Below are 27,318 nucleotides of genomic sequence, written 5' to 3' on the forward strand. Positions count from 1 at the left end.
TCTAATACAGGTTAGGTACCTATAATTTACGAAAGCACCTCAGACTTCACGGGAAATCAGCACGGTGTAGCGTATGTAAACCTACAAACTACTAGGAACTTTAAAACCACGTTCCACGGTATAATGGCAAGATCCAAAGTAAACATACATAACATAATGCACAATATATACACCTCGAGTACATTGTTTTGTCCAAGTGTTGATTTATTCAAGCGTCGCCTTTAATTTCCCGCGCCCGTGGGTCCGCCCGCAAAGTTTCCGCAAGTCACAAGTCGCCGGACAAACCGAACTTGTAATCCGGCGGCGAATCACCTTTCACCGCTGGCGCCGACCCCACAACTATACCTACGTCTACGGATCCGAGGTCTTCAGACGTACAATTTTACTGAGAAATGTATGTTCTTATTTTAAATAAAAAAAACGTATGTTTATTTTCCTTTTACTATCTTAGATTAGGTCTTTTACAAAACAATTATATAGTTAGGTACTTAAAATGAAAAATAACATAACCTAAAGTAGCTGACCTTTGATTTTGATACATCCACCTAGCGACTCGCTAGCTCAAGATGTTGGTCGGAGACTACATTGTGAGACCGTTCGCCGAATCAACTTCCCGTGGTTCCTGAACACATCATATTGAGAGCTTATTGACTCTACTACTCGTGTGATGTTTTATGAAACTCACTTTAACCCATAGACATATTTTAATGCCTTTCATTATGTACTTAGCAGTCATATAAGTATACCTACTAATCCTACTATTATTATTGCTGGAGAACGTAGCTAATACGTACTTAAAGCATTTTGATACGACCTATTCAGCGAACCACAATTGGTACGGCTTTTTCTATCGTTTAGCAATTTTATTACCTACCTACTCAATCTAATTTGCGAAAATGTAAGGAAAACGCCTATACTTGACAAACGTTTCCATTAAACTCAATCAGTCAATCGCAAACAACAATTTGCACCGCTGTAGCTGGTACGTCTGAAGATACCCTTACCGGACTGCCCTTACGTCAAGTGATCAGCTTTTAGAAGCGAACACAAGTAGTAACAACCGCAATTAACTGTATTTAACATCGCACCCTTCATTAAAGTTTTGTAATCACAGTAGAAACTAAGAAAAAAAAACAACGGGTTGCACTCCGGGAGTGCCGGCAGAAGTGAAAACTCAATGACATTGTAACAGTTTTTCGATCAGGTCACGTGTCCGTCTTACGAAGAGTCTTACGTCTTACGCTGTCGCGAGTTTAACATTTTTTCCCCATCACAAAAAGTGCACAGCGCCGCTAAAGAAGTTTTCAATTCAAAAATGTTCGTCAAGTGCAAGCTACTCTTAAAATATATAACACGTGGAACCAACATTAAATAAAATAACATGTGGAACCAACATTAAATAAAATAAAGGTAGGCAAGTAATTAAATAAAGACGAAACTAGACGACGCCGACGTTGTATTTAATAACGTACAGTAAATATAGCGGTAGACAATAACACTTTAAGGGAGGTTTATTCAATTATGTATAATAGAGCATCGGACGTGCCTCGGGACCAGACCTCTAGATAAGTGGCATTTGGGACGAATCGGTTTCATGAAATCCTGCCCAACAATCTCAAAAAGTAAAAGGATAGCTCCAAGCCGGACAAATCTTATAACCATATTGCTATACGGTTATCTGCACCAAACAAGTCACTCATGTTAAAAAGCTACATTAAAGTTGAAGTTCTTATCCCAGTAGGTAATTTTAATCAGTATGAAATTTTGTGTATATGTATATTTGAATGTTTTTTGGTACCCACACACATTATTTCTAACCTGGAAAAAGACATGTAGTACTAAGTACTCTTTATCCCAGGACACATTCCCTAAAATATGTTTGTTACGAGTTAAGTATGCGTATTTTTTAATACACCGTCGTACCTAGTGTTCTATTCGAAGTCATTAGAAAGGCGTTAAATAGATGCAATAGGTTCATTTTGAATTACAAATTTTATTAAATGGCATATTTTATACTTCAACATCAGAATGCAAATTTCGATTAAGTAAATTGATTAAAACATTCAGGTGCCGTATGATTTATTATGATCGTAGACGAACAATTGGCAAAGTTTAAAATGGTGTCTTAGGTGTTTAATTTAGCTGCGGTTACCCATAATTTACCTAAATATTATGAGATTAGTGTTAGCAACATTGAAAAACGAACTAAAGGTTCCATATTTAAAATAATAAGAATATTGTTATTTAGTTGCCATAGCGGCACTTCTTCAATTTCTTTCCTACGACAATGTAGCGTGTTTTCTATTTTTTACATTTTAATATTTTATTTCCGCCAATTTTAAAGTCCAACATCATGTGAAGGCATTGTGAAGGCCAGGACCTTTTCATATGGTCCTTCTAAGGAAAAAATCAGTGCCGAAGATGGAATCACGCAATAAACTACATTGAAGGTCAGAAATCATTCTTTATCACGCCGACTTATTGAAGTCCTGAGCGGCGCATTATAAATGATAAAGAATGCAATATATTTCATTCTTCTCGCCAACGGCGCAATAAAAGAAGAGTAAAATCATCGTTTTTTCTTTCGCCGTCTTGCAAAGCCGAGCGGCGCAATACGAAGAAAAACGCAAGATTCATGTGAATGAAACGCTATGATGCACCAACTAGCGCTCTCAGCGCGTGCAAGAAACATTCGTCTCGTGTAGTCAACGTGCAATCTGAACGCATCCCTTCGTGCTCGTGCGGGCGGCAGCATTGCGCAATCCTCGAGTTCCTCGACCAATCGCAGCGCCGTACGTCAACGCCGAGAGAACGCAACACTGCGATTCATCACACAGCGATAACGCGACGACGCCATTAATTCGTTTCGTGTTTGAACAATTCAATTTATTTACCGCATTAGTAAATTACTTGTGACTCGTGTATTAGTGTATTTTAGTAGTGTAATATTGTTTAGTGATTGTAAAGTGTAGTGATTGTTTAGAGCATTTTATACAGAATTGTAAAAATGTCAGACACCGAACAAAAAGAGGCAATAGCCGCGCGAGGTCGCGCCAAAGGCTCAATCACACGTTTAAAAAACAGCTTTGACCGAGAAGCGCTCATAAATTCGCCGATAGAGTTAGTGCAAGCAAAGAAAACTAGGCTTCTAGAAGCCTTTCGCGAATATGAGCGCCTCACTAGCAAGGTTGCCTCGCTTTTTTCCTCCCCACCAGCTACTCTCGCCACCGATGACGAGGAGGTGGAAGATAACTACATTTTGTTGATAGCACAGTTAGATAGCATCATAAATGTTATCCGCCTACGGGACAATCCTCCTCAAGTGAGCGCTACCAGCAGCAGCGAAAATGGCGTAAGTGTCAAGTCGGAGAACCTCAAACTGCCTCGAGTCGTCATAAAAACATTCACAGGTAAATACACAGAATATTACGAATTTACAAACATGTTCACAGCCATGATCGATAAGTGTACTTCCTTTTCAGCGGTGCAGAAGCTGTATTATCTTAAAGGTTTTTTAAGTGATGAACCGCTCGATTTAATAAAAAATCTGCCATTAGAAGACAACAGCTACCCAGAAGCACTGCGCTTACTGAAGGAACGATACGATAATAAAGTTCGAATTACGCAAGAACATGTCAATGCACTACTAGATATGCCTACAATCACGCGATCTAATGTCACTAATTTACGAAATTTCATTTCAGTTGTCAAACAGCATCTTGCTGCTCTGCAAAACCTGGGTGAGCCGGTAGATAAGTGGGATGCCATAATAATTTGCATCCTATCTAAGAAGATTGACCTGCCTACCTACAGAGCATTTCAACTGGAGCGAGATAACAATGTGTCGCCCACGGTAAAAGAATTCCTAGGTTACGTGGAAAAACGTGCCCTAGCATTTGAAAACACTGACATGCAGAAGGGGCCTTCGCAGAGCTTTGTCAACCATCCTGTGGCTGCACAAGCAAAGCCGTCCGCGCATCAGCCTCAGCTGCAATGTTTATACTGTAAGTGTGCACACAGATTATATAATTGCCCGAGTTTTAATTTAGCTTCCATTCATAAACGCATGGAGTTCGCTTCAACAAACAACTTGTGTAAGATTTGTTTGTCGCAACACAAGCGCAAATGCAAATTTCATTTTCGGTGTAAGGTGTGCAAGCTACAGCACAATAGCTTATTGCATCAAGACAAGCCTACTCCTTCTGTAACTTTGTCTGCAACTAGGAATAGAGCCCATAATATAATATTGCCTTCTGCTCGAGTCAAGCTGATTACTAAGTCAGGGCTAGCAATATATTGCAAGGCATTGTTAGATGGTTGCTCACAGGCATCGTTCATTACACAGAGGATTGTGGACAAATTGGGATTACCGATGCAAAATACTAGTTCTAAAATAACTGGTATCAATAATGCCAAGCATGCGATTGACAAATGTATAAACCTTGATGTGCATTCTGCTGTTTATCCATTCAAAATAAATGTCAATTGCAAGGTTGTTGATAAAATAACAACAAAGTTGCCACAGATTCCTATTAACAAGTCGCACATAACATTGCCTACTAACTGCAAACTGGCCGATGAGAATTTTAATAAGCGTGGTGATGTGGATTTGCTGCTAGATGCTGGTGTCTTCTTTCAGATTCTTCTGATGCAGACGAAGAATAATGGAGACCAAGCAACCAAACAGCCTATCGTAACTGCGGGCAGTGCAAGTACTCCGGCACCGAGCTTTACAACCTCGAGTGCTGCAGCTTCAAGTACTTCAATAGCATGCGCCGCTACGCCACAAGGTCCTACACTAGTGCAGACATCATTTGGCGTGATCATCGGTGGTCGAATGCAGCTACCAGCAAGAAAAAAATCCAAACAGGTAATATCTTTGCTTTGTAGGGAATGCAATGAATATCCAAGCGACCTGTCAAGTGCATTTGGGGAAACTGAAAAGGTGCCTGAGATTTTCCTACATAAATTACCAGAGCAAGACTATTATGAGGTCTTACAGCCCAATAAGGTCCCTTTAGAGCAAATCAACTCTGATTTAGGAAAATCTTCTCACTTAGCACTCAATGGATTTCTCAATCTAGAAAAGAGGTTGCATGTGCCACAGAATCAAACTCTTTTCACAAAATATAATGGGCATGGGCAATTAATCCTGCATAATGAAGATTGTATATTTTCAGAACATTCACCTGTGCCCACCGAGTTGCCTGAACTGAAAGCTGATCATACCAGTGCTCTGTGCCTTACAACCACAGTGCACCACCCTGATCTCTTTGAAATAAAAAAGTTCTCTACTGTAGCAAAAATGACTTGTGTTCTTGCATATATCCTTAGGTTTTGCAATCATGTCAAACTGACTTCTCAGAACCTTAAGGGCTTCCTAACTATAGTCGAGCTCAACAAGGCCCTCATGTTAATAGTCAAACATGAGCAAGCTCAATCCTTGGCAGATGATTTAAGGATGCTGCAATCTCACAAGCAAGTTAAAGGTAATTTAAAACCGCTAACTCCCTTCCTTGATGGCGAAGGCATTATACGAATTAGTGGTCGATTACAAAACGCGTCGCTTCCTTATGCTGCACAGCATCTGGCAATATTGCCAAAACAGTCACCCATGACAAACTTGATTATAAGAAATCAGCATATATGTTTACTAGATACAGGACAAAATGTAATCTTATGTTATTCATGACAAAGGCACTGTATAATAGAAAGTTTAATCACTGTAAAAAAGATTATAAATAAGTGTCTAATGTGTTTCAGACTGAATGCCGTTGCCACAACTCACCTGATGTGTTTCATGCCTGCACCACGGTTCACTGCTTCGTGCGAGTTCGGTATTCGTAGTTATAATAATACGTAGTGACAATTCACCTCCTCTCGAGTAGCCTATGGCGAGGGTAATTAACTTGTTCCGGGGAAGGACGGCATATTACGCGCAGTTGAGCAACCCTTGGCAAAGCGGTCATATTCACAATAGGTCTATTAAAAATATGTGTACTGCCTATAGATATTTAACTTAGCCTAATTTTTAGCTTTTAATAAGTGTCTAAAGTACCTATTACAAAGGTATGTATTTAAGTGTAAACAAAGAGCTTACATATATATTTATTTTGTTCTGTTAAGATTTGTGTTGATTAATCATCAGTTGTTTCTTTAAAAATAAATAATATAATTATAATTTATTGTAATGAATCCTGTCAAATGTTGCTCATGTTAACATACGCATTTAAATTTATTTAATCTCGTGGCGCAGTAATGTTAGCAACATTGAAAAACGAACTAAAGGTTCCATATTTAAAATAATAAGAATATTGTTATTTAGTTGCCATAGCGGCACTTCTTTAATTTTCTTTCCTGTAACAAGCATGTTTTGTGTGGTTTCTAAATAAAACTCAATTTTTCCTATTTGAAATCTTTAACTTACAGTCCACAATCTACCTATGAAGGCCAAGACCTTTTCAATTAGATTATGTATATTTTAAATAACTTATTCTGATTTTAATAACAGGTTATGACTTTGATCTAGATTTATTTCTGATATAAGACATCCCACCCTAGCAACCCGAAGACATACTAATGATCGGCCGTGGCCAGGCCGTGGCCCACAAGATCAATAAAAAATATCCTGTTGCGAATTTAATGCTTCATTAGTATGCGTTCGTTCTATTATACGCAAAATGAATAATGGATTGATACAGTACATCAGAGTCTGTAAGATCGGATGAAGTAGTCAAATACAAGGGACTTACGACCTTATGTATTCTGAGATGAAAATGGTGTTTTATAAATCGGAGTTTGTAGACCCTAATTGCCGTGCTTGTGAGACTGGACCAAGTTCTTTACAATTGTAGCATTTGATTTAATTCCGCATCTTGCATTAAATTACTTTAAGATATAAATATAAAATAGAGTCAGACCGAGAAACGTCTGCAGCGATTTTGATAGCCCACGCAGTCCGAGTGTAAATTTAAACATCAAACTTCGATGAAATTATGACGTGTAAATAACACTTGCACTGCGTGGGCTAACAAAATCGCTGCAGACTTTTCTTGGTCTAACTCTAACACTATTAGGTACCTTTTAAAAATAGCACTAAACAAATAGCGAAGCATTAGGTAAATACGAGCGTAGTGTAGTACGTAAGCTTTTAAAAAATCTCTAAATATGCATAAGTAGCTCCCTATAGGTTCTATCTACATTATACCTATCTAATTTGCTAATAGGTACCTATATTAATTGAGGAATTTTTAAAAGCATACGAAACACGATTATAAAGCTCAACTTTTCCGAATTAAATCGAGTTCGCTGCCACAAAAGGCTGTGCCATTTTAATGGATCAAAAGAGTTATTTCCATCTTAATAGGAGCACAGCCACAACGAGGTAAAAACGTTTCACATTTTTGAGTGAGGTACAAAATTTAATTAAACAGGACATCTAGTCGTTTACTTTGGTGCGCTCAGTTAGTGCTCGCTGGTGCGTTCAGTTCACTAGCCGAGGGAAAAAAATCCCAGTAGTTACCTACCACTGGTGACGACAACTTGGATCTTTCAAAAATTCAGCTGGCAGAGCCCACGGCACCCTAAAACGACATGATGAAAGATCATGAAACATGGCGTGAACATTAAATAAGTATATCTATATGGTATTATTTTTTCTTGCTAAAATTGTAATAAGCAGGGGCGTATTTTGAAATTCCGCACCCCGGGCCAATACGTTTCGCCGCCCCAGAAGTCAAGGAAGAAAAACAAAATGCAATTCGCCAGGGGCGCTATACGGCCCATATGCCGCCCCTGGCGGATTTGAGCCCCGGGCCATGGCCCGGATGGCCCTAGGGTAAATACGCCAAGTACATAGCAGATAGAGCGAGTAGAAATTTTGTATGTATCACATTTTGCTTTTGTGAGATGCACTGACATTAGATAAAGAAATTGGACAGGTGGAATACCACCGTAACTTCTACTCAAATGGGACTGGGCCGGTCACATCTGCCGCATGCATTCAGATAGGTGGGCTAGTGTAACTACTAAGTGGATGCCAGAAGATGGGCGCGGAGGTGGCTGGCACAGGCGGAGATGGCGGGATGACCAAGTGACATTCCTTAACAACTGACCGGAAGGCACTAAATCGGGAGTCGTAAACATCAAAGGGAGAGGTTATTGCCCAGCAATGGGATACCAGAATAGGCTATGAAAAAAAACTTCTATTCCCTCTATTTTCTTTGTGTAACAATTTTTAGCAACGAAAAAATTAATACCAGACCTTGATACATGTTACTTTAACCTTCTTTTTCTTGTAGGCAATGTCACCTCTAGAAGTCTAAGATTTCTATTAATCATTTGTCGCATGTTTTAAATGCCAAATCGGATTTTAATGATAAATACTAAACCTCATTGATATATTGGTACCACAGGATCGTAGGTAGGTACATATATACTTACATTACTTATACTTACTTATATGTACTTATATTAGTTACAGCTACAGCAAAGAGTAGATACCGACAGCTTTTTATATTATATTACTGGACATGGCAGTTAAAAAAATCCAAATCTATAAGGAAACACTACCTATTTCACTAGTGCGTAAAAAAGCACTTTTCGTGCGTATGTCAAAAGTTTAAAGGGCCATGTACTGTAAAACGTTGTACGATACACGTGCGAATAGGTAATTCGCAACTCGTGTCGATTTAAAACACTCCCTTCGGTCGTGTTTTAATTTATCGCCACTCGTTTCAAATTTCCTCTTTTCCGCACTTATATCGTAAATAACTATTAAAAACTGAACATCAAATCCTTTTTCAACAGATTTACAGCATGTAAGTACCTTTTTGATTCAATCGAAAGACGCGAGGTAAAAACATTTCACATTACGAGTAGGTAGGTTAGGTACAGCAGGTACTTACGGAATGAAATTTAACTGAAACAGGAAGTCTCCTGCGGTGCGCTCAGTTGAGCGCTCGCTCGCGCGTATTTAACTACCCTTAAATACAACTTGTCGTTTTTAGTAACAAAATATGTACAAACGGTTCCACCGAAATATGTTAAGAGTTTCCGGTTAAATTTTCTGAACCAAGATTACTTAAGTAGTTTTGGGAATGTATCCTTATAATATTTTATTAAGTAGTGCCTAAATAAATAAACTCAGAATTCAGTCTAATTCAGAGTCTTCCTGAGGGCATATGGCGACGTGCCGCATGTTATAGGTAGGTAACTAGGTATATATTGTATAAAAGGAAAACACAAGATAATTGGAAACGATTTCAATCACATCTAAAATTTTAAATAGTACATTTCAATGCAAGTGTGGAAAGTGTGCTATAATTTACGAGTCCCGAGATATCTTTTATGCCGGGGCCATACTAACGGGATCGGGAAACGCGTTGATTATCGCGATAATTGACACTTTTACGGCCACACTGGGATAATCGCAATAATCAACGGCGTTTCCCGTTAGTGTGGCCCCGGCATTATAAAATCAAGATACCTATTCTGCCCTCCTCCTCCTAAGCTAAAAGGCCGTATTTTCAAAGAAAACTATATGCAAATACCGCTTTTTAGCTTAGGAGGGCAGTATTAGTTTGACTCGCTGGCAGCTTCATGCGTCCTTCAGCAAAAAAATAAACAAAGTTGTCACATTTGATCAAAATTATCGCCGAAAGCAATACAATATAATTTATAATTGAAATCAGTATTTGTCATGTCTAGGTAACAATTTTGAAGTATAAAGTGTACCTATATTATCGCGGGTACTAAAATGTACCTGTCCATTTAAGTATCAGCAGTAGGTTAAATTACAAATCAGCAGTATGGACGACTTTACCCAACTTGAGAAGATGATGGTTCGGGAGTTGTCATGTCGGTTGTGTCTCTGTACGGACGTGGTGAAGCTTAAACCGCTCAGTTTAGAACTCAAGCGGAAGATAAAGCGGCTCTTCGGCATTGTAGTACGTAATATATCAGTAATTTTGAGCATTTAAATTGGCAATAATAATATTTTTAATAATATAATATCTGGGGACATCTTACACTGATCAACCTAGCCCTAAACTAAGCAAAGCTGTACTATGGCTGCTAGGCGACGATATAAATACTTTTATAGATAAATACATACTTATATAAATAGAAAACACCCCTGACTCAGGAACAAATATTTGTGTTCATCACACAAATCAATGCCCTTACCGGGATTCGAACCCAGGACCGTCGGCTTCACAGGCAGGGTCACTAGGCCAGACCGGTCGTCAATAACATACTTACTATGTGAGTGCTGGCATATCACCCTTTGCCTGGTATAGTTATTTACGGTACAAGTGCGGAAAATAGGAAATTCGAAACGAGTGGCGATAAATTAAAACACGACCGAAGTGAGTGTTTTAAATCGACACGAGTTGCGAATTACCTATCGCACGTGTATCGTACAACGTTTTACAGTACATGGCCCTTTAAACTTTTGACATACGCACGAAAAGTGCTATTTTACGCAATAGTGCGGGAAAATAGGACCATATGTACTGTAATAGTACATTGTGTATTAAGGGCGGGAAATAAGAAATTACGAACGAGTGTCAATTTTAAGCCCGACGCGAAGCGAGGGCTTAAAATGTTCACGAGTTCGGAATTTCTTTACCGCCCGTGGCACACACAATGTTTTTCATCACACTTGTAAGGAAAAAAAGGAGAATTAATAAAAACAAACTTCTGTATAAAACACTTTTCCGCCCTAGGGCGAAAATTTCAATTTCCCGCCCGCAAGCCCTACGTGTAAATAAGTGTTTTTCATCACACTTGCTCGGAAAAGATTTTTTCCGCCCTAGGGCGAAAAATTCAATTTCCCGCCCGCAAGCCCTACGTGTAAATACATCTTTTCCGAGCAAGTGTGATGAAAAATAATATAATTACCTACCTACACTAAATTGAATATGGCAGTTTAGTATGTATGCTAGTTTTAAGGTATTTACGTATGGGCAACAATTTGCCTGAAATAAAAAAAATCATTCATTCATTCATTATATTCATTACTCAGACTAGCTATGGGATTAACGTATCCCACGTATTTTTTGTGGTTTACAGGGGGCCGATTTTTGAAATTCTACCGCTCGATTTCGTGTATTTCGTTCAATAATATCTCCAATACTAGGCATTTATATTCTACTAATAGAATTGAAAACGAGTGGCCAATACCACTCGATTCCCAATTTCTATCGGTCGTCTTTCAAACATTAGTATTTCGCCGTTTTCGACCGCTTGTCGAGTGACGAAATCGAGTGATCGAAATTCAAAAATCGGCCCCCAGGAACATATCCGACTTCTGTAGGTAAACACATTTTGTACAAGATATTCAATACGGTTCCACATCTACATCGATTTCCATTTTGCTTTATTTATAATATTGACCACAATTCGTTTTTTAATTATAGATACGATCGGACGACAATCTCCCGAAAGCAATCTGCCATGACTGCCTGCAACTAGTTGGCATTCAACACTTATTTGCTGTCAAAGTCGAAAAAACTCAAAAGTTTTTGGAATTTCGCAAAAATAAGATGGACCATGAAAAAGCTAACAAACAAAATACGGAAGCACCACCTATAGCACCGACCAGTCTTTTAACCCAAACCTTGTTATCAGAAGCCGAAAAAAAGTCTCAACAAAAATCAAAAGGAGACCCCCCGGAATCAGGTCAACAACAAGGTGACTCAAATAAAGTCAAAACCCTCAAAAAGAAATCACCTCTCGAAATGAAATTTATGGAATCAATGCCATTAGAGGAATTCCTGCGAACTGAAAACGTAGATGAATCATTGCTCAGTAGTACAATAGCTGCAAACAAACCGGCGGAAAAAATTAAAGCGAGTAAAAAGAGTAAAGATGACAGTAACACAGACGTATTGGACCATATAGTTATCATCGATGGTCGGCCTGCCAAGCAAGGATCCGCCTTAGACAGGCAAATAACCCTATTCTACAAGATGGAATGCTGCATCTGTCACCAAAGTGACTTCAATTATAGATCGCTAATGAAACATTACAAAGAAAGACACGGAGTGCCGGGCTACGTGGAGTGCTGTGAAAAAAAGTTTCACTATTTCTGCCCAAAGAAGATTATCGAGCATATGGCGTATCATCTTCAACAAAACATATTCATGTAAGTTGATAAATGCTTAATAAGTGCCTCCTTCCACCGATGTATTTTTTCTGTACACACTTATAGGTACTCTGTATTTTTAGGTACATAAATAATAGTTAACAAATAATTTGTACGTTTTCGGGTAGTTAACATTTATTGAGTAACCAACAAAATAAAAAACCACCTGGATATATCACTGAACGACCTGACTTTAACCTACATTATTTGATCATGTGATGTTTTCATCTACCCTCAATTGGCTTAAGAAGCCATTTGAGGGTAGATTTTGTTTACTCTTTTTTTAAATAAGTACCTAAAGATACAGACATAGCTACTCGGTCATTTAGCGAGTTTAACTTTGTTTTATCACAGGTGCAGCAGCTGTCACTATAATTTCCAATCATCGCAAGAATTGATCGAACACCAGACCAATGGCGGGCGGTCGGAGGGCAAGATCCTGTGCCCACGCTGCCAGGAGCGCTACCCCACTTACCACGAACTCGGCTGTCACCTCATCACGCATCGGGAGGCCAATAAGCTGCACTGTGATTATTGTGGGAAACCGTAAGTTGGTAACGCAGCATCTATCTCAAGCGGTTGATATAGAAGTTGCACGGTGATTTTATAATAAAAAGTAGCTGAGTTTTGAGACTAAAACTAGTTTATACAGGGTGTCCCATAAGTGACACGTCACAGTGACACTGGAGGTAGACCAGGCCAAGAGGACCCAAACTAACTTAACATGACCCCAGTAAAAGTGGCACGGTTTTCGAGTTATTGCCAAATTAAGGTTATTCATGAATTTTGACCGTTTTTAACATTGTTAGTGCCAGTGTGCACTCGGGAAGGTCTCGAAGTAATTTTTATTTTAAGTATACGGCATCATGAATAGTTAATTAAGATAACAGAATAGGCATTGTATCGATAAACAATGTAAAATGCATAAAAGTACTGGTTTAATCTTGAATTAAATCCACAGCGAAACATTAATTAAAACTTTGACCAACTGTCATGAAAAAAAATACTAGAAAAGTAATTATTTTAATAAATTTATTAAACTTCAACCTGCAGTATTTTATTTTCTTTAAACCTTTATCAACTCAATGATATCCTTAAAAACGGAGATAACCATTTTCCATCTCTTTCTTTTAGGCATTCGGGAAATACTGAATAGGCGTTTTTTTATTTTTGTATCCAGAATTAGATATCTTAACATAAATCGTTATTTTTTACTAAGTCGCAACGGATTGCAGATTTCCTAGTTTTAATTTTTTTTTTATGAGGCTTTCGAAAGATGATAATAATTCCTATTTTATTGCAGGAAGGTACATGTATCATACCATTTTTGAATCTGCATAACATGCTCAATAGCTTGACGTTATTAGCTCACTCACAGATTAAACCAGTACTTTTTTGCATTTTACATTGTTTATCGATAAAAAACCTATTCTGTTATCTTAATTAACTATTCATGATGCCGTACACATAAAAAAAATTACTTCGAGTCCTTTCCGAGTGCACACTGGCACGAACAATGTCAAAATTCATGTAAAACCTTAATTTGGCAATAACTCGAAAACCGTGCCACTTTTACTGGGGTCATGTTAAGTTTGTTTGGGTCCTCGTGGCCTGGTCTATCTCCAGTGTCACTGTGACGTGTCACTTATGGGACATCCTGTATATTACATTTTAACTTAACTAGTAGTTCGCCCCGAACTGAGAACTCGCGGTTTGCCAAAAATTATATAGAGCGATTGACTTTGTTGCGCCTACTTAGAGCGGTTTCACACTACGTCCGATCCAAATCCGATCCGAACCCGTGAAAATATGGTCCGTAGTAGCCGTAGAACTATTATTTGGGGTCATCCATTAATTACGTCACACGTTTAGGGGGGGGGGGAGGGGGTCAAGAAAATGTGACATATTGTGACATGGGGGAGGGGGGAGACACAAACTTTGTGACGTCACTTTAACTTCATCAGTAACCGAAATTTTTTTTTAAATTATTTTATTCGCTGTACATTTAAATAACAAGTTTTTAAAACGATAATCGTTTTTATTCTTTTAATTTTCTTTCCTAAGCAGTTTTGGGTTATAAAATTACTAATATTTATATCGTCAAAAATATTTTGATAAAATATTAATAATACTTAGGTACTTAATTCGATTTGGCGATTTCGTAGAAAAAATGTGACGTCACACTAGGGGGGAGGGGTTTGCCAAATGTGACCAAATGTGACAAGGGGGGGGAGGGGTCAAAAAACCTAGAAATTCGTGTGACGTAATTAATGGATGACCCCTTTCTATGGTAAGTTACGCACTAGATCCGATCTCTGTCATCCGATTTCTTTCCGTCATTCAACGTGTGCGGTGCGTAACTTACCATAGAAATAGTTCTACGACTACTACGGACCATATTTTTGACGGGTTCAGATCGCATTCGGATCGGACGTAGTGTGAAACCGCTCTTAGTCGTATAGGTCGACATAAAAACTAGAAAATAATTTTCAAGAAAAAAAAAACCGACTTCTATTGGGGCCGGTGAAAGATTATTGTACATAGATGGTGCACTATGTAGAAAAGGAGGTAAAACCACCCACTTTTCTAGTAGGTAGCATTTCGCTTCTGTAAGGGTCGCAGTTTTAGCCTCACGAACCCACTTCTCTGATCGCAGTTCGGTTCTGTGAGGATTGCAGTTCAAACCTAACCAAAACCACTTTTCTAGTAGCATTTCGTTTCTGTAAGGCTCGCAGTTCTAACCTAACCTAACCCACTTTTTTTCGGTTCTGTGAGGATCGCAGTTCAAACCTAACGTAACCCACTTAACGGCGCGTGCGGTGCGGTTTGATTGAGCGGGAGGGGCTAGTAAGTTTGGCATCATTATACTTTATACCTACATTTTATGGTAGGTAATCATAGTGGTTTATTCAGCTTAGGTATTCGTGGTTTTCCGGGTCAAGGTCCGAGTCCGGGTCCGAGTCCGGGTCCGGGTCCAGTTCCGGATCCAGAACCAGGTCCAGGTCGAGGTCCAGGTCTAAGTCTTGGTCTAGGTCCAAGTCCAGGACCGGGTTCAGGTCCAGATAAGAGCCCGGCTCCGGGTCAGGTCTGGCTCCAGGGCCAGCTCCGTCAAAATCGAAATACGAAATCGCCAAACGTGCGTGTGTCATTGAAGAATTCTGTTCTGCTCATGATCAGCAGTTCCACTTCATCAAATGCGACAGTTTTTAATGTAAATTCTTGATTTTCTGATGAAAATACACAAATCTCTATACGCATGCCTTTAAGATTTGAGGAGTTCCCTCGATTCCTCATGGATACCATCATCAGACCTCGAGCTTGACAAAAATGTGGCTTAACAACTTAACTTGCTTAACAAACATAACGAAGAGGACAAATCGCCAAACGTGAACTATGCGTCGTTGAAGAGTTCCGTTCTGATCATCATCAGCAGTTCCACTTCATCAAATGCGACAGTTTTTAATGAAAATGCTTGATTTTCTGATGAAAATAGAAAAATCTCTATACGCATGCCTTTAAGATTTGAGGAGTTCCCTCGATTCCTCGTAGATCCCATCATCAGAACTCGAGCTTGACAAAAATGTGGCTTAAAAACTTAACTTGCTCAACAAACATAACGAAGAGGACAAATCGCCAAACGTGAACTATGCTCGTTGAAGAGTTCCGTTCTGATCATCATCAGCAGTTCCACTTTATCATATGTCACTTTTTTGAATGTATATGCTTGATTTGTTGATAAAACCTAAAATCACTATATGTATGCCTTTAAGATTTGAGGAGTTCCCTCGATTCCTAATGGATCCCATCATCAGAACTGGGTTTTGACAAAAACGGAACCAATCTGTATGCATATACATACAATCAAAAAAATAATTTTCAAAATTGGTCCAGTAATGACGGAGATATGGAGTAACAAACATAAAAAAATCACAATCGAATCTCGTCCTTTTGAGATTTGGAAGTCGGTTAATAAATGAGGGCGCCACTTTCTACGTAGCTGTCACATTTTTGACGTAAAATGACATGACAACAATTTATAGTCTGTCAAGCCATTTCCGTCAGTAGAAAAAAGCGGCTAAAAAAATGTAGGCGCGAAGGGTTATCGTCCCATAGAAAATTTGAATATCGCGCCTTTTTCTACTGACAAACTTGTTTGACCGACTATAGTATGGAAATTTTAGAGTTCCATTTTATTTTATTTCTACTATTTTATGTCCCACTATAGGCGGCAATGGATCAAAAATCGCGTGGATATATTACAAGGTCTGTGGAGCCCTTAACTGATACTGTATCTGTGGTAAATGCCGAAATATTTCCTGTCAAATGTCAAATACCTATACTATGTTTATTTTTATCTTGCTAATTATATCAAAATGGTAAATTTAAAACGATATTAAAAAAGTGCAAGCCGAGCACTTTCATTTGATACCAAACTCGACCATACTTTCTTGCAAAAAATTGACCAGAATAGCAAGATCCCTCACAAATAGCTTTTTAGCTTTCTAAGCTCTTCTAGCTCAATAACCCCTTGATCGAGCCTGCTCATAATTTAATGACTAAAATATAATGCCCTCAACTACACGTTTACCCAATTTAATTTAAATTAGAATAAATTTATTTAAGTTCTTGAGTATCAAACTATCCTCTGATAGTTCAGCTTAAAAACATCGAAATGCCGGGACGTGCCCCTAGCCAGCTCCGTGTCCCAAGACGAATGTAAGAACTTCGTTCGCTTCGCTCGCTCGTTCGATTAACATAATACAAACCGTAGCTGACCATAATAACTCAGTTAAACGGTAGACCGATAACGCCTTGTAAATGTAGACCCACCTTGCACAGATTAGGGAAATGGGTACGTCAATATAACTTAATTTCCACCGCCTTGATTATTTTGAAATAATAATAGACTCTTTTGAACCTTACTCCTTTGTAATAAGACCAAAAATGTAATAAGTTATTATTTTTGACGTCGATTGTAGGTACATAAGTTAAATTTTAGCTCCAGGTTTTCCAATAGATACCTACGTTTGATGCCCCGCCACTCATGGTTATGCTATTATTAGCTAGTAACTATAATAACTGATACTCTCTCGAATTGTACAGGATTCGCATTCAATTTTAGTTACATTGCGCACCGATCGATTAAATAACGCAATGTAATGAAATTCGCATGCGAGTTCTCGCACCGTCTAAATGTGCCCTTATTAGGATTCCTGTATTAATAACAACAACAGCATCTTATTATTATTTCAGATTAAAACACCATCACCGAAAGAAGACTGTAAATCACATGGAAGATGTACTTTGTTCGCATGCGAGTTCTCGCACCGTCTAAATGTGCCCTTATTAGGATTCCTGTATTAATAACAACAACAGCATCTTATTATTATTTCAGATTAAAACACCATCACCGAAAGAAGACTGTAAATCACATGGAAGATGTTATACTTTGTTCCACATGTATCCGTTCGTTGAGAAATCTTGAAAAACAACAAAAAGAGATCGTGAGTAGGTTTTGCGAATAGGGTCAACTTAGTGTATTGTTATTGGCAAAGAGAATAGAGTGTATAGAGAGTTACTGTCATGGTAAATTATGTAGCCACAGTACATTTACTGCCATCTTTCGACAGAAGATTAAAACTGTTAGAACGCCATTTGACTTTATTCCTTATTATTTCACTGATATGTGTTAATTTGTTAAATATTGAAATTAACGCCATCTACTCGACAGTAGGCCAAAGGTATGGTGGTGTAATGTGAGCGTCAGGATGGCGGGTGGACCTCAGCGAATTTGAACGAAATATTTATAAACATATTGTACCTTCGGTGTACTTTAACTTAAACTATGAATAGAAATCAGTGTACTTCTTCCGGAAACGAGATATTTAACGAAAAAAGTCCACCCGCCATTCTGATTCTGACGTCAGGATGGCGGGTGGACCTGTGAAATCTTGGATTATACCGCACTCCAAGTATGTAGTTATTGTGTACTTACAGTGTACTTGCGTAAACTATGAATAGAAATCGGTGTACTTCTTCCGGAAACGAGATATTTAACGAAAAAGGTCCACCCGCCATTCTGACGTCAGGATGGCGGGTAGACCTGTGAAATTTTGGATTATACCGCAGTCCAAGTATGCAGTTATAGTGTGTGTACACCTTCAGTGTACTTCTGTAAACCTTTAATAGAAATCAGTTTACTCGTCCCTAAAACGAGCTATGCTCAAACTAAAATCCACATGCCAACCTGCGGCGGTAGCACGGTCGCATTTTTATCGCTTATCGTAGTGACAGACGATAAAAATGGAACCACGCTGCGCCCGCTAACGTCAGGTTAGCGTGTGGACCTATGAAATCTGTAGTACCTTCTACCTTCTATAGTAAAGCCTGACCAGGAATATATGGTCAATATCAAGAAGGCACTATTATTCTCATTTATATGGCAACAGTTCAGTATAGTCTGAACAATGTGGATTGGCAACTCGTTATTTTGTCTTTCCGTAAATTACGCCAATTACGGAAAGAGAGACCTAAGCCCTCCTACGTGTACACGCTCAACGCAGCTGGCCAACTTTATTGTCACACGTGCAATAGACTTTAAGACCAAGTTCGGGCTGGCCAGCCACATAAGGGCTCACGCTAGACAACGTCCATGATGTTTGTTTGTTACGATGAGGACTATATATATATATATATATAATATATTTTGACTTACATACTTTTATTCACTCTAATCATAATCAGAATCCAAATATTCGGTGTTAACATTTATTTATTGTGTCGGTTTTTAGGGTTCCGTACCTCAAAAGGAAAAACGGAACCCTTATAGGATCACTCGTGCGTCTGTCTGTCTGTCCGACCATCCCCCCCCCCCCCCCCCCCCCCCCCCCCCCCCGTTTATCTCTGAAACTACTGGGCCTAAAATTTTGAAAAAAATACACATAATAGTACTTTAGCCATAGATGACAGGAAAACCTATTAGAAATGTGCAATCAAGCGTGAGTCGGACTTATGTACGGAACCCTTGGAACGCGAGTCCGACTAGCATTTGACCGGTTTTACCGTATAAAATTCATATATTTTCTTACGCGTCACACATATGTCAAAATTACCTTACATAGGGTCTGCTACATTGTCAATGAACAAAATTGATCGTCTCCATAGCCCATAGCAAAGAGTGTATAGAGAGTTATTGTCATAGTAAATTTTGTAGTCACTGTAAATTTATTGCCATCTATCGACACAAGATTAAAACTAAAAATGAAAATGTATGTTATGTATATCTTTGCCCATAGTAAATATTCTTCAAACACGTCTTTGTTACTGTACTTAAGTATTTCCTCGCTTGTATAACATAACACTACAATAACCAAGTCGTAATAACCAGACTATAATGACATTTTGATTTGTTTACCTGTCAGCTCTGATGTTAATTTGAAAATGTTTCGTAGCGAAATAGTTCCTGACGTCAGAATGGCGGGTGGACCTTTTTCATTAAATATCTCGTTTCCGGAAGAAGTACACTGATTTCTATTCATAGTTCACGCAAGTACACTGTAGGTACAATATAAATACATACATTTTGCGTAAAATAATGCAAGCTTTCACAGGTCCACCCGCCATCCTGACGTCAGAATGGCGGGTGGACCTTTTTCGTTAAATATCTCGTTTCCGGGAGAAGTACACTGAATTCTAGTAAAAGTACACTAAAGTACATCGAAGGTACAATATATTTATAAATATTTCGTTCAAATTCGCTGAGGTCCACCTGCCATCCTGACGCTCACTGGTGTAATCTTTGCTACTCGACAGTAGATGGCGTTAATTTCAATATTTAAGAAATAAACACATCCGTGAAAGAATAAGAATCAACAGTTCTAACAGTTTTAATCTTCTGTCGAAAGATGGCAGTAAATTTATTGTGGCTACATAATTTACCATGACAGTAACTCTCTATACACTCTACTCTTTGATGATGGCAATGCAATTTCAAACGTAAGTAATGTTTTAAATGTAAGTGCCTGTACCACCCAACCAGTGATAGTATATTCTAATTGAGCGTGGTAATAAATGTATAGTTTTAAATGAAATTGTCATGAATGCATAAAGTTATGTCAAATTGAACTGCATTTTTATTTCATCTCTTTTCTTTCAGAAAGAAAAAAAGAAGCCCGTAACACCAGACAAAGGCCTAATTCAAAAATATCAAAAATTCAATCAAGCCCTTGGCCTCTCTGGTGACGAAGATGCGTCTACTGATTAAAGTGAACCGTAAAAAGACCCTAAAAATCGTAAACATGCAAATTGAAATACGTAACTGAAGTGTAACAACTGTTTTGTAATAAAACTTGTCTCATACTTATGGATAATTTATTATGAAAACCTTAAGCTAAATTGTAGGTCGTTGAAACATTTAATCTAGTCTCCGTTTCTTGACAAGAGACCCTAGAAGGTCCGAAATGGCAGGCAAATTGTTGGTTTGATCATTAGCGCCCGTGTTTAGACTAGACAGTGGTATGTTCAACTGATTGGAGGAACTCTTCTGTTGCCCTTTCATGTTCCTGTGTTGCGGGAAGCTTGGCATCAGCTTGGGATCACACGCTGCAACAAAAATAGTGTAATTATAATCAATCACTTGACAGCTGTCTGTATAAACAATAACTTGATGTACGGATTGAACTGTCTATGGTGTGGAGCATGCCATGCGCCATGTTAACATATTATCATACGGAGATCTAGCCCCGGAAGAGCCCCGGTGCGTGGTTAAAATTTTTGGAGCAACGAAATCTGTCTAGTTACTTTGATATATACTATTGTAATTAGTTAATTACTCGATCCAGGCGTCTGGAAGCTGTTCATCGGTGTTCTCTTACGTCGCTATTTATAAAAGTTAGCAGCCTCATACAAACCTCTGTTAAATTATCTCTTTCTAACAGAAATGACGGAGAGGGACAAACGATTATCAACAGTTTGTTAGATTTAGCACACGCAATGTGGAAACTTCTATGAAATTATGACGTATTAATTAACATTTGCACTTGTATTGTATTGTACGTCTGCTATCAATCGCTGCAGACCTTTCTTGGTCTAACTCTAGTCTAGTCAACAATTGCACAACCTTCGATGGGCATGAAGTTAATACAGTAGACTCACGTAAAGGCTGCTCCTTGAAGTATGAGCTCTGCAGGCACTCCTCGGCCGTGGCTCGCTTGTTGGGGTCGTACATGAACAGGAAGTTGAGCAGCCGCAGGCCGGCGGCCGACAGCCACGGGAAGCGCTGCTTCAGGTTGTTGTACGGCTGCTGCTTGAGCGTGAAGTTCTGGAGGGCGGGCAACGCGCTGAACTCGGGCCAGATCGCGTCGGAGGGGGTACCTGGGAACAATAGCATATTGTAGACTGGAGATAAGGGTATTTGTTTACCCACTGTTTACCTTTGTTATGTCTATTTTTATGTTTCCAGAAAAATCCATTTCTAAAACGGATTCCCAGTAAGTTGTGAAAGACTTCCAGGTTTCGAAACAGTAATGAACAGTTAGGTTTTTTTATGTAACTTATTTCGCCAAGCAATGAATTTTTTTTTTGTAGCTTTCACAAAATATTTTTCATATCTCACGCTCTGAAAGTGGGTCGTTGTTGTTCTAAAAGGTGCGCAGAAAGTGATACGTTTATGCTCTAGCGCAGAAAAGTGGTGTGCTCCTCTGCGTCCCCGTCCCACGAACAACTGGGTGGAAACAAAATGGAAAAATAGTGTCTTTATTTCCTCGCCTGGAACAATTGGTAATTGTTTAATTTTACTAATCCCACGTTGATCCTTTTTTTTATAAAAAAAGATGTAAGTAAATTGTTAAAAACAAATTATTCTTGATTTCTTTCGTTGAATTCTATTTACTCGATTTCATAAGGCGGGAACCAAAAGGAATACACCAAAAATATTTTTTTAAACCTTACCCTTGCGTAAATGAGCAAAGGCAGAATCGTATACAGCCACAGTTAAACGTTTGTACGTTATTAAATGGGTTTTTAAAGTTATTTACCACTATATTCATGAAAATAAAATAAAGTACAAGATAAAAATGTCTTATATTATTATTTATTATTTAAAATACTTTTATTATGTTATTACGTGATGCGGCGCACCAAGGTCGCGGTGCGGTCCGGTAGTCTGTTGCGGCTTTTAGAACGAAAAAGTATAAAATTAAAAAGTAAGAGGCAATCCCGCTGATTTTCATACTATAATGAACAAATAATTTTAAAATTACTGCAGTTTGTTAAAAAATGTGTTTTCGTAAATATTGCAATCTAAATGATTTTCGCTAGGGTTATTAATCTTCACACATGTAAAGTCTCCGATTGCAAGTAAGTCCTAAGGAAAAAATCATGGCCGTAGGTCTATTAGGTAAGTACTTCAATTACTGATTTTGCGAAATTGCCTTGTCTTGTTTGGTTTCCTCGCATTCGATATGAAAAGTAGAGTGTTTAACTCGGGTGAAAGGCACCATTTCCGTCTCGGACTATTGGCGCTCTCACTGCGTTCGAGCGCCAAACTACCTCGATAGAAATGGGTGCCTTTCAACCCTTGGTTAACAATCTACTATATCTTGTCATAAGCTGGTAGGCCCATTTTTCCGTAACATATGTATATTTTCGAAAACATTTTGTTCCTTGAAATATCTCATTTAAAATACATTAACTAGGATCACAACACTCGGGTCTATACTCCGGGTAAGAGCCATAATACCGGTATAATGTGAGATATATTATCATTATCCATTATAAAATCATTTTAGAAATCAGCTAGGGTACTGTAATATACATAGCGAAAAGGTCGAGGGGAAGGGATTTGATGAGAGAATATGCATGCATATTATAGGAAATTGCTCATTTAAGAAAGCGTAATGACGGGAACGTTTTGAGAGCGGATCTTTTCGGAAACGGATATCACCACCGAAAAGGATTTCTTTGTATCACCTTTACTTGTACGAATATAAGCACGTAAATTGTGTTATTTTTAGATGCTTTTCGTGGTAGGTAACAGTGGCAGTACAAAATTGTACTACATTTTAAAATGAGGATTGAATGCTCAAAACTTAACGCAGATGGCTCTGCAATCGTTTAAAAACATAACATGTCATTAGATATGTCAAATCCAAAGAAACATAAACCATAGCATATCAACGTCTCTTACTTTTGGTTACAGTGAGAACTAGTTTAATCTGTCGGTTTTTAACCTAAAGTCTGTTCGGAAAAAGAAGAGTCGTGGAATGTATTGGGCCCCATACATTCCATGATTCTTCTCTTTCCGCACAGACCTTACTAGGAACTTGGCGAGGAGTTCCAGCTGTTCAATTTCACTCCTGCCCGGCAGCAGCGGCTTGTTGGCGAGCAGCTCTCCCAAGATACAGCCTGCAGCCCACATGTCCAACGCTGGGGTCTGCTTGGATAATCTACTTACATGACATGCTGTTCTGGCTCCAGTCAGTAGAGTATTAGTAACTGTATTTACAGAAAAAACTTACCAAGCAAATCAACAATGAGTTCCAGCTGTTCAATTTTACTTCTGCCCGGCAGCAGTTGTTGGCAAGCAGTTCTCCCAAAATACAGCCCACACCCCACATGTCCAGCGCTGGGGTCTGCTTGGGCCATCTACTTACATGACATGCTGCTCTGGCTCCAGTTAGTAGAGTAATATATCAGTATTCACAGAAAAAACTTACCAAGCAAATCAACAATGAGTTCCAGCTGTTCAATTTCACTTCTGCCGGGCAGCAGCGGCTTGTTGGCAAGCAGTTCTCCCAAAATACAGCCCGCAGCCCACATGTCCAGCGCTGGGGTCTGCTTAGGCGACTGTAGGAGCAGCTCGGGGGCTCGGTACCATAGTGTGACCACGCGGGGGGTGGCGCAGCGGGCGGGGGCGCCGAGCCAACGCGCCAGTCCAAAATCGGCTGGAAAAAGTTGACTTTTATGTTTCCTCTTTCAAAAATACACAATACACTGTAGTCATTAAAAGGACAAATGTGAGAAATGTGACACAAGTGTGAGGTTTTGTGAATTTTACATAAGTTAAGCCTTTTAGTGAAAGCCTTTGTTTTATCCCTTTGTGTAAAATAGTTACTGTGTCTTTTTCTTTAAGAAATAAATATCTAATCTAATCTATTTCCCACCTGATATTGAACTTTATTTCAGAGTGATAGGGTTCAATTTTACACAATTCCTGACACCCTTGTGCCTTATAAAGGGTTAATAAAATAAGACTTACCTATTTTAACACATCCCTTGTCCGTCAAAAGTAAATTGGATACCTTCAAATCTCTATGCACAATAAAATTAGCATGCAAATACTTGAGCCCCTTGAGCACTTGCAGCATCAGGCACTTTACTTGCGACTCGGTGAATGGTGAAGCCATGTTGTCTAGCAAGGATGCCAGGTCTTGTTCACAGTACTCCATGGAGAGAAATATGCTAAAAATACAGATTATGATAAGATAATATGTTTTAAGTCAGCAAACTCTAATCATACCTAAACTCTAATCATACCTATCATTTAGCTAAGATTCATCAGTCCATCAGTTTTTGGTGGTGGGCGATATGTAGGTAACATATACAGTGTTACTCAACAACTTCAGTTTTGCCATATAGAGCAGAAAAATCATTCTCAAAGAAAATGCCAAAAGATGAATGAATAATATGGTCAGGATCCTAATCTAACACAGGCAAAGGTTAATTATAATGACACAGATCAGTTGCTTATTGCCAACCATATATTGATTTATAATAACACAATTTTCACTCACATAACTCACTAAAGTGCATGTGAATAAGTCCCGTTTCAGTTTAACCACATTTCTTAACCACAAAAGCAACCAACTGCCTCAGCTTAGTAGCCTATATATAGTATTTTCTTTTACCTCTCTAATGACCGCCCCACCAGAACTTCCTTGAGCTGCACTATGTTCTCATGCCTGCATGCCATTAGCACCTGAATCTCACGGAGACCACTGAGCGGCAGTCCATCTTTCTCCACTTCCATCCTCACTTTCTTGAGAGCCACTATATTTCCATTTGCTTTCTCTTTTGCTCTGTCTGAAATTAAAAAAAAACATGGATCTATAATCCGGAAAGGCATTTACACTAAGAAGCAAAAATCCGATTTCATACTTACATACAATACCATAGGTACCCTCTCCAATGCGGTTTATTTTCTCAAATTCACCAACAAATCTGCATCTTCCAAGCTAAAGAAAAATAAAGCTATATGAAGTACTAAATAAAAAGAAATATGTGTTGTAATAATATTCTTTTATTGGACAAAAGGTTATGTTTACAAGGATTACTCACTATGTCTTTTTCTGGTATTTCCATTGTTTTACCCGTTCTAAAAGATATAAGGACTCCTTTTCGCACCGCAGGACCCGTTGGATCCACATCTTGATTGTTGGATGGTTTTTCAGAGTCTAAAATAAGAAGAAACCTGAATTCTTTTACTTAAAAGTTCTACGACTTAAGGGAAAAAATCAAATGTTATACGTACTTTGAGACATAGTACAGATTTCTACTGTACAATTGATGGATGAGAAGCTAAAAACAACACGTAGAAACAATAATTAAATTGAATCAATGAAATATTTTGCTTGCTTTTGCCGATGCCGGCACAGATAAGATAAAGCAGGGGGGCGAAACTTCAAAGAGGGGTACCTTATATATGGAAACTAGCGCAGTCAGCATTATGTTTACAGCAACATTTCCTCACCTGATGCTTCCATGTAAATCAACTAGATGGTGTCACCGCTTTGTCTGTGATGTCTTAAAAAACACGCATCCAGGCCATAATTGTTAAAAAGAAAAAAAACTTTGTCTTTGCATTTTTATCACAAATTCCGTTTCAAGTATGAAACGTTTAATATTTTCAGTAATTTAGGTACCTCACATTTTTTAATCGTCTTAATATAATTGTATTTATATTAAAATAATATAATCGTTTTTATTAAGAACATTTAACTAAATAGTTTCGCCAAGTGCCTTACGTGAAAGGAAACGTTAAAACAAAGAACATAGTAACCGTCAAACTATAAAAGTCAAACAGAAGATTCTAATTTTTTGTAATTTTAATGACAGCGTTTTACACAAAAATAAAACGCTAATTAAATAACTTACCATATTCGAAACCTAAGAATAATATTGAGAATGGCAACATTGTGTTGTCGGTCGTATTGTCCTTTTCTAGCATATACGTCCCTCTCTCTCTCTCACATTCCCACCACAGAGCAGTTGGTTTTGACAGGTGTTTGACAGTTACCGCCAAAACAAATTTCCAAGTCATTGTCTCAAAATTATACATATTTACACCAGGCAGGATTAAAAGTTTAGGTTTCGAATATGGTAAGTTATTTAATTAGCGTTTTATTTTTGTGTAAAACGCTGTCATTAAACAACTGTACCGATATTCGAAACCTAAGAATAATATTGAGACGTGTTTGTTATCGCCTGGTGGTGGGAAGACGCCAAGCCAATGTGATTATACATGTACTTATTATGTATATGTAATACATATTATTATGTTACGTGTGTTTAATTAGTTATGTAGTACACCCTTTATTTTAACACCTGTGAGGAGAGAGGTATTATGTAAAGCATACAATTTGATATACCATTATATTATGTTACTAACTTTACATTTCATATACGTACTTAATGTACTTATAAATGTTCAAAGAGAAAAAATGAGTCACCACAATGGTGCTATACTTAATTAGTATGTGAAAACTAGGTAAAAGAAGATGAGATAAGTCAGTCTACTCTTCAAGGAGCATACAACATCTGGGGTAAGGAGTGATGTAATTCAAGTATGAAAAGAATAAAATCATAAAGTACTCGAGTAGTTTTTATTTATAACTCCCAATTATTAACAAATTTGATAATAATCATCTAGTAAAGTAAGCAGTTGCAGGAATATAACAAGGACAAGACCTTTCTTATTTTCAGAATCCCTCGGGATTAAGTAGACGAATATTTTAAATATTCGTTATAATTCACTATCACTACCCACAAAGTTAATATTGGGTACCTACTTACTAAAATGTCATAGGGAATTACTGAATTCCTTTAATGACTGTGAGTCAGTGTGAGCTATATACTTGGTTATAGCTATAAAATGCATTTAATCCTTTGTACGC

General features: G+C 38.2%; 3 protein-coding genes across 5 annotated transcripts; 2 read left to right on the forward strand and 1 right to left on the reverse strand.

The window, feature by feature from the left end:
- Positions 1 to 2,391: 2,391 nt before the first annotated feature.
- LOC134789489 (uncharacterized) lies at positions 2,392 to 6,215 on the forward strand. Of its 2 annotated transcripts, XM_063760066.1 has the most exons (3): positions 2,392 to 3,410; positions 3,705 to 4,004; positions 4,640 to 4,734. In XM_063760066.1, the coding sequence occupies exons 1-3, from the start codon at positions 3,008 to 3,010 to the stop codon at positions 4,663 to 4,665; spliced, it is 729 nt and encodes a 242-aa protein (XP_063616136.1). In that variant the 5' UTR covers positions 2,392 to 3,007; the 3' UTR covers positions 4,666 to 4,734. The 2 variants fall into 2 exon arrangements, with proteins under 2 accessions (XP_063616136.1, XP_063616134.1); XM_063760064.1 differs by having other exon boundaries at positions 3,705 to 6,215.
- Positions 6,216 to 9,633: 3,418 nt separating this feature from the next.
- LOC134789826 (zinc finger protein 652-B-like) lies at positions 9,634 to 20,506 on the forward strand. 2 transcript variants are annotated; one of them, XM_063760482.1, is made up of 5 exons: positions 9,640 to 9,947; positions 11,421 to 12,148; positions 12,503 to 12,694; positions 17,544 to 17,652; positions 20,304 to 20,506. In XM_063760482.1, exons 1-5 carry the CDS (start codon positions 9,810 to 9,812, stop codon positions 20,409 to 20,411), a joined length of 1,275 nt encoding a protein of 424 aa, XP_063616552.1. In that variant the 5' UTR covers positions 9,640 to 9,809; the 3' UTR covers positions 20,412 to 20,506. The 2 variants fall into 2 exon arrangements, with proteins under 2 accessions (XP_063616554.1, XP_063616552.1); XM_063760484.1 differs by lacking the exons at positions 17,544 to 17,652; positions 20,304 to 20,506 and adding an exon at positions 17,402 to 17,536 and having other exon boundaries at positions 9,634 to 9,947.
- Positions 20,469 to 25,782, reverse strand: LOC134789829 (cyclin-dependent kinase 10). Its single transcript, XM_063760488.1, has 8 exons — positions 25,677 to 25,782; positions 25,484 to 25,599; positions 25,308 to 25,380; positions 25,054 to 25,228; positions 24,405 to 24,607; positions 23,863 to 24,090; positions 21,302 to 21,520; positions 20,469 to 20,749 (listed from the first exon to the last, which is right to left on the reverse strand). Exons 1-8 carry the CDS (start codon positions 25,684 to 25,686, stop codon positions 20,562 to 20,564), a joined length of 1,212 nt encoding a protein of 403 aa, XP_063616558.1. The 5' UTR covers positions 25,687 to 25,782; the 3' UTR covers positions 20,469 to 20,561.
- Positions 25,783 to 27,318: the final 1,536 nt, after the last annotated feature.

This window comes from Cydia splendana, chromosome 4 (genome assembly GCF_910591565.1).
Source record: "Cydia splendana chromosome 4, ilCydSple1.2, whole genome shotgun sequence".
NCBI lineage: Eukaryota > Metazoa > Arthropoda > Insecta > Lepidoptera > Tortricidae > Cydia > Cydia splendana.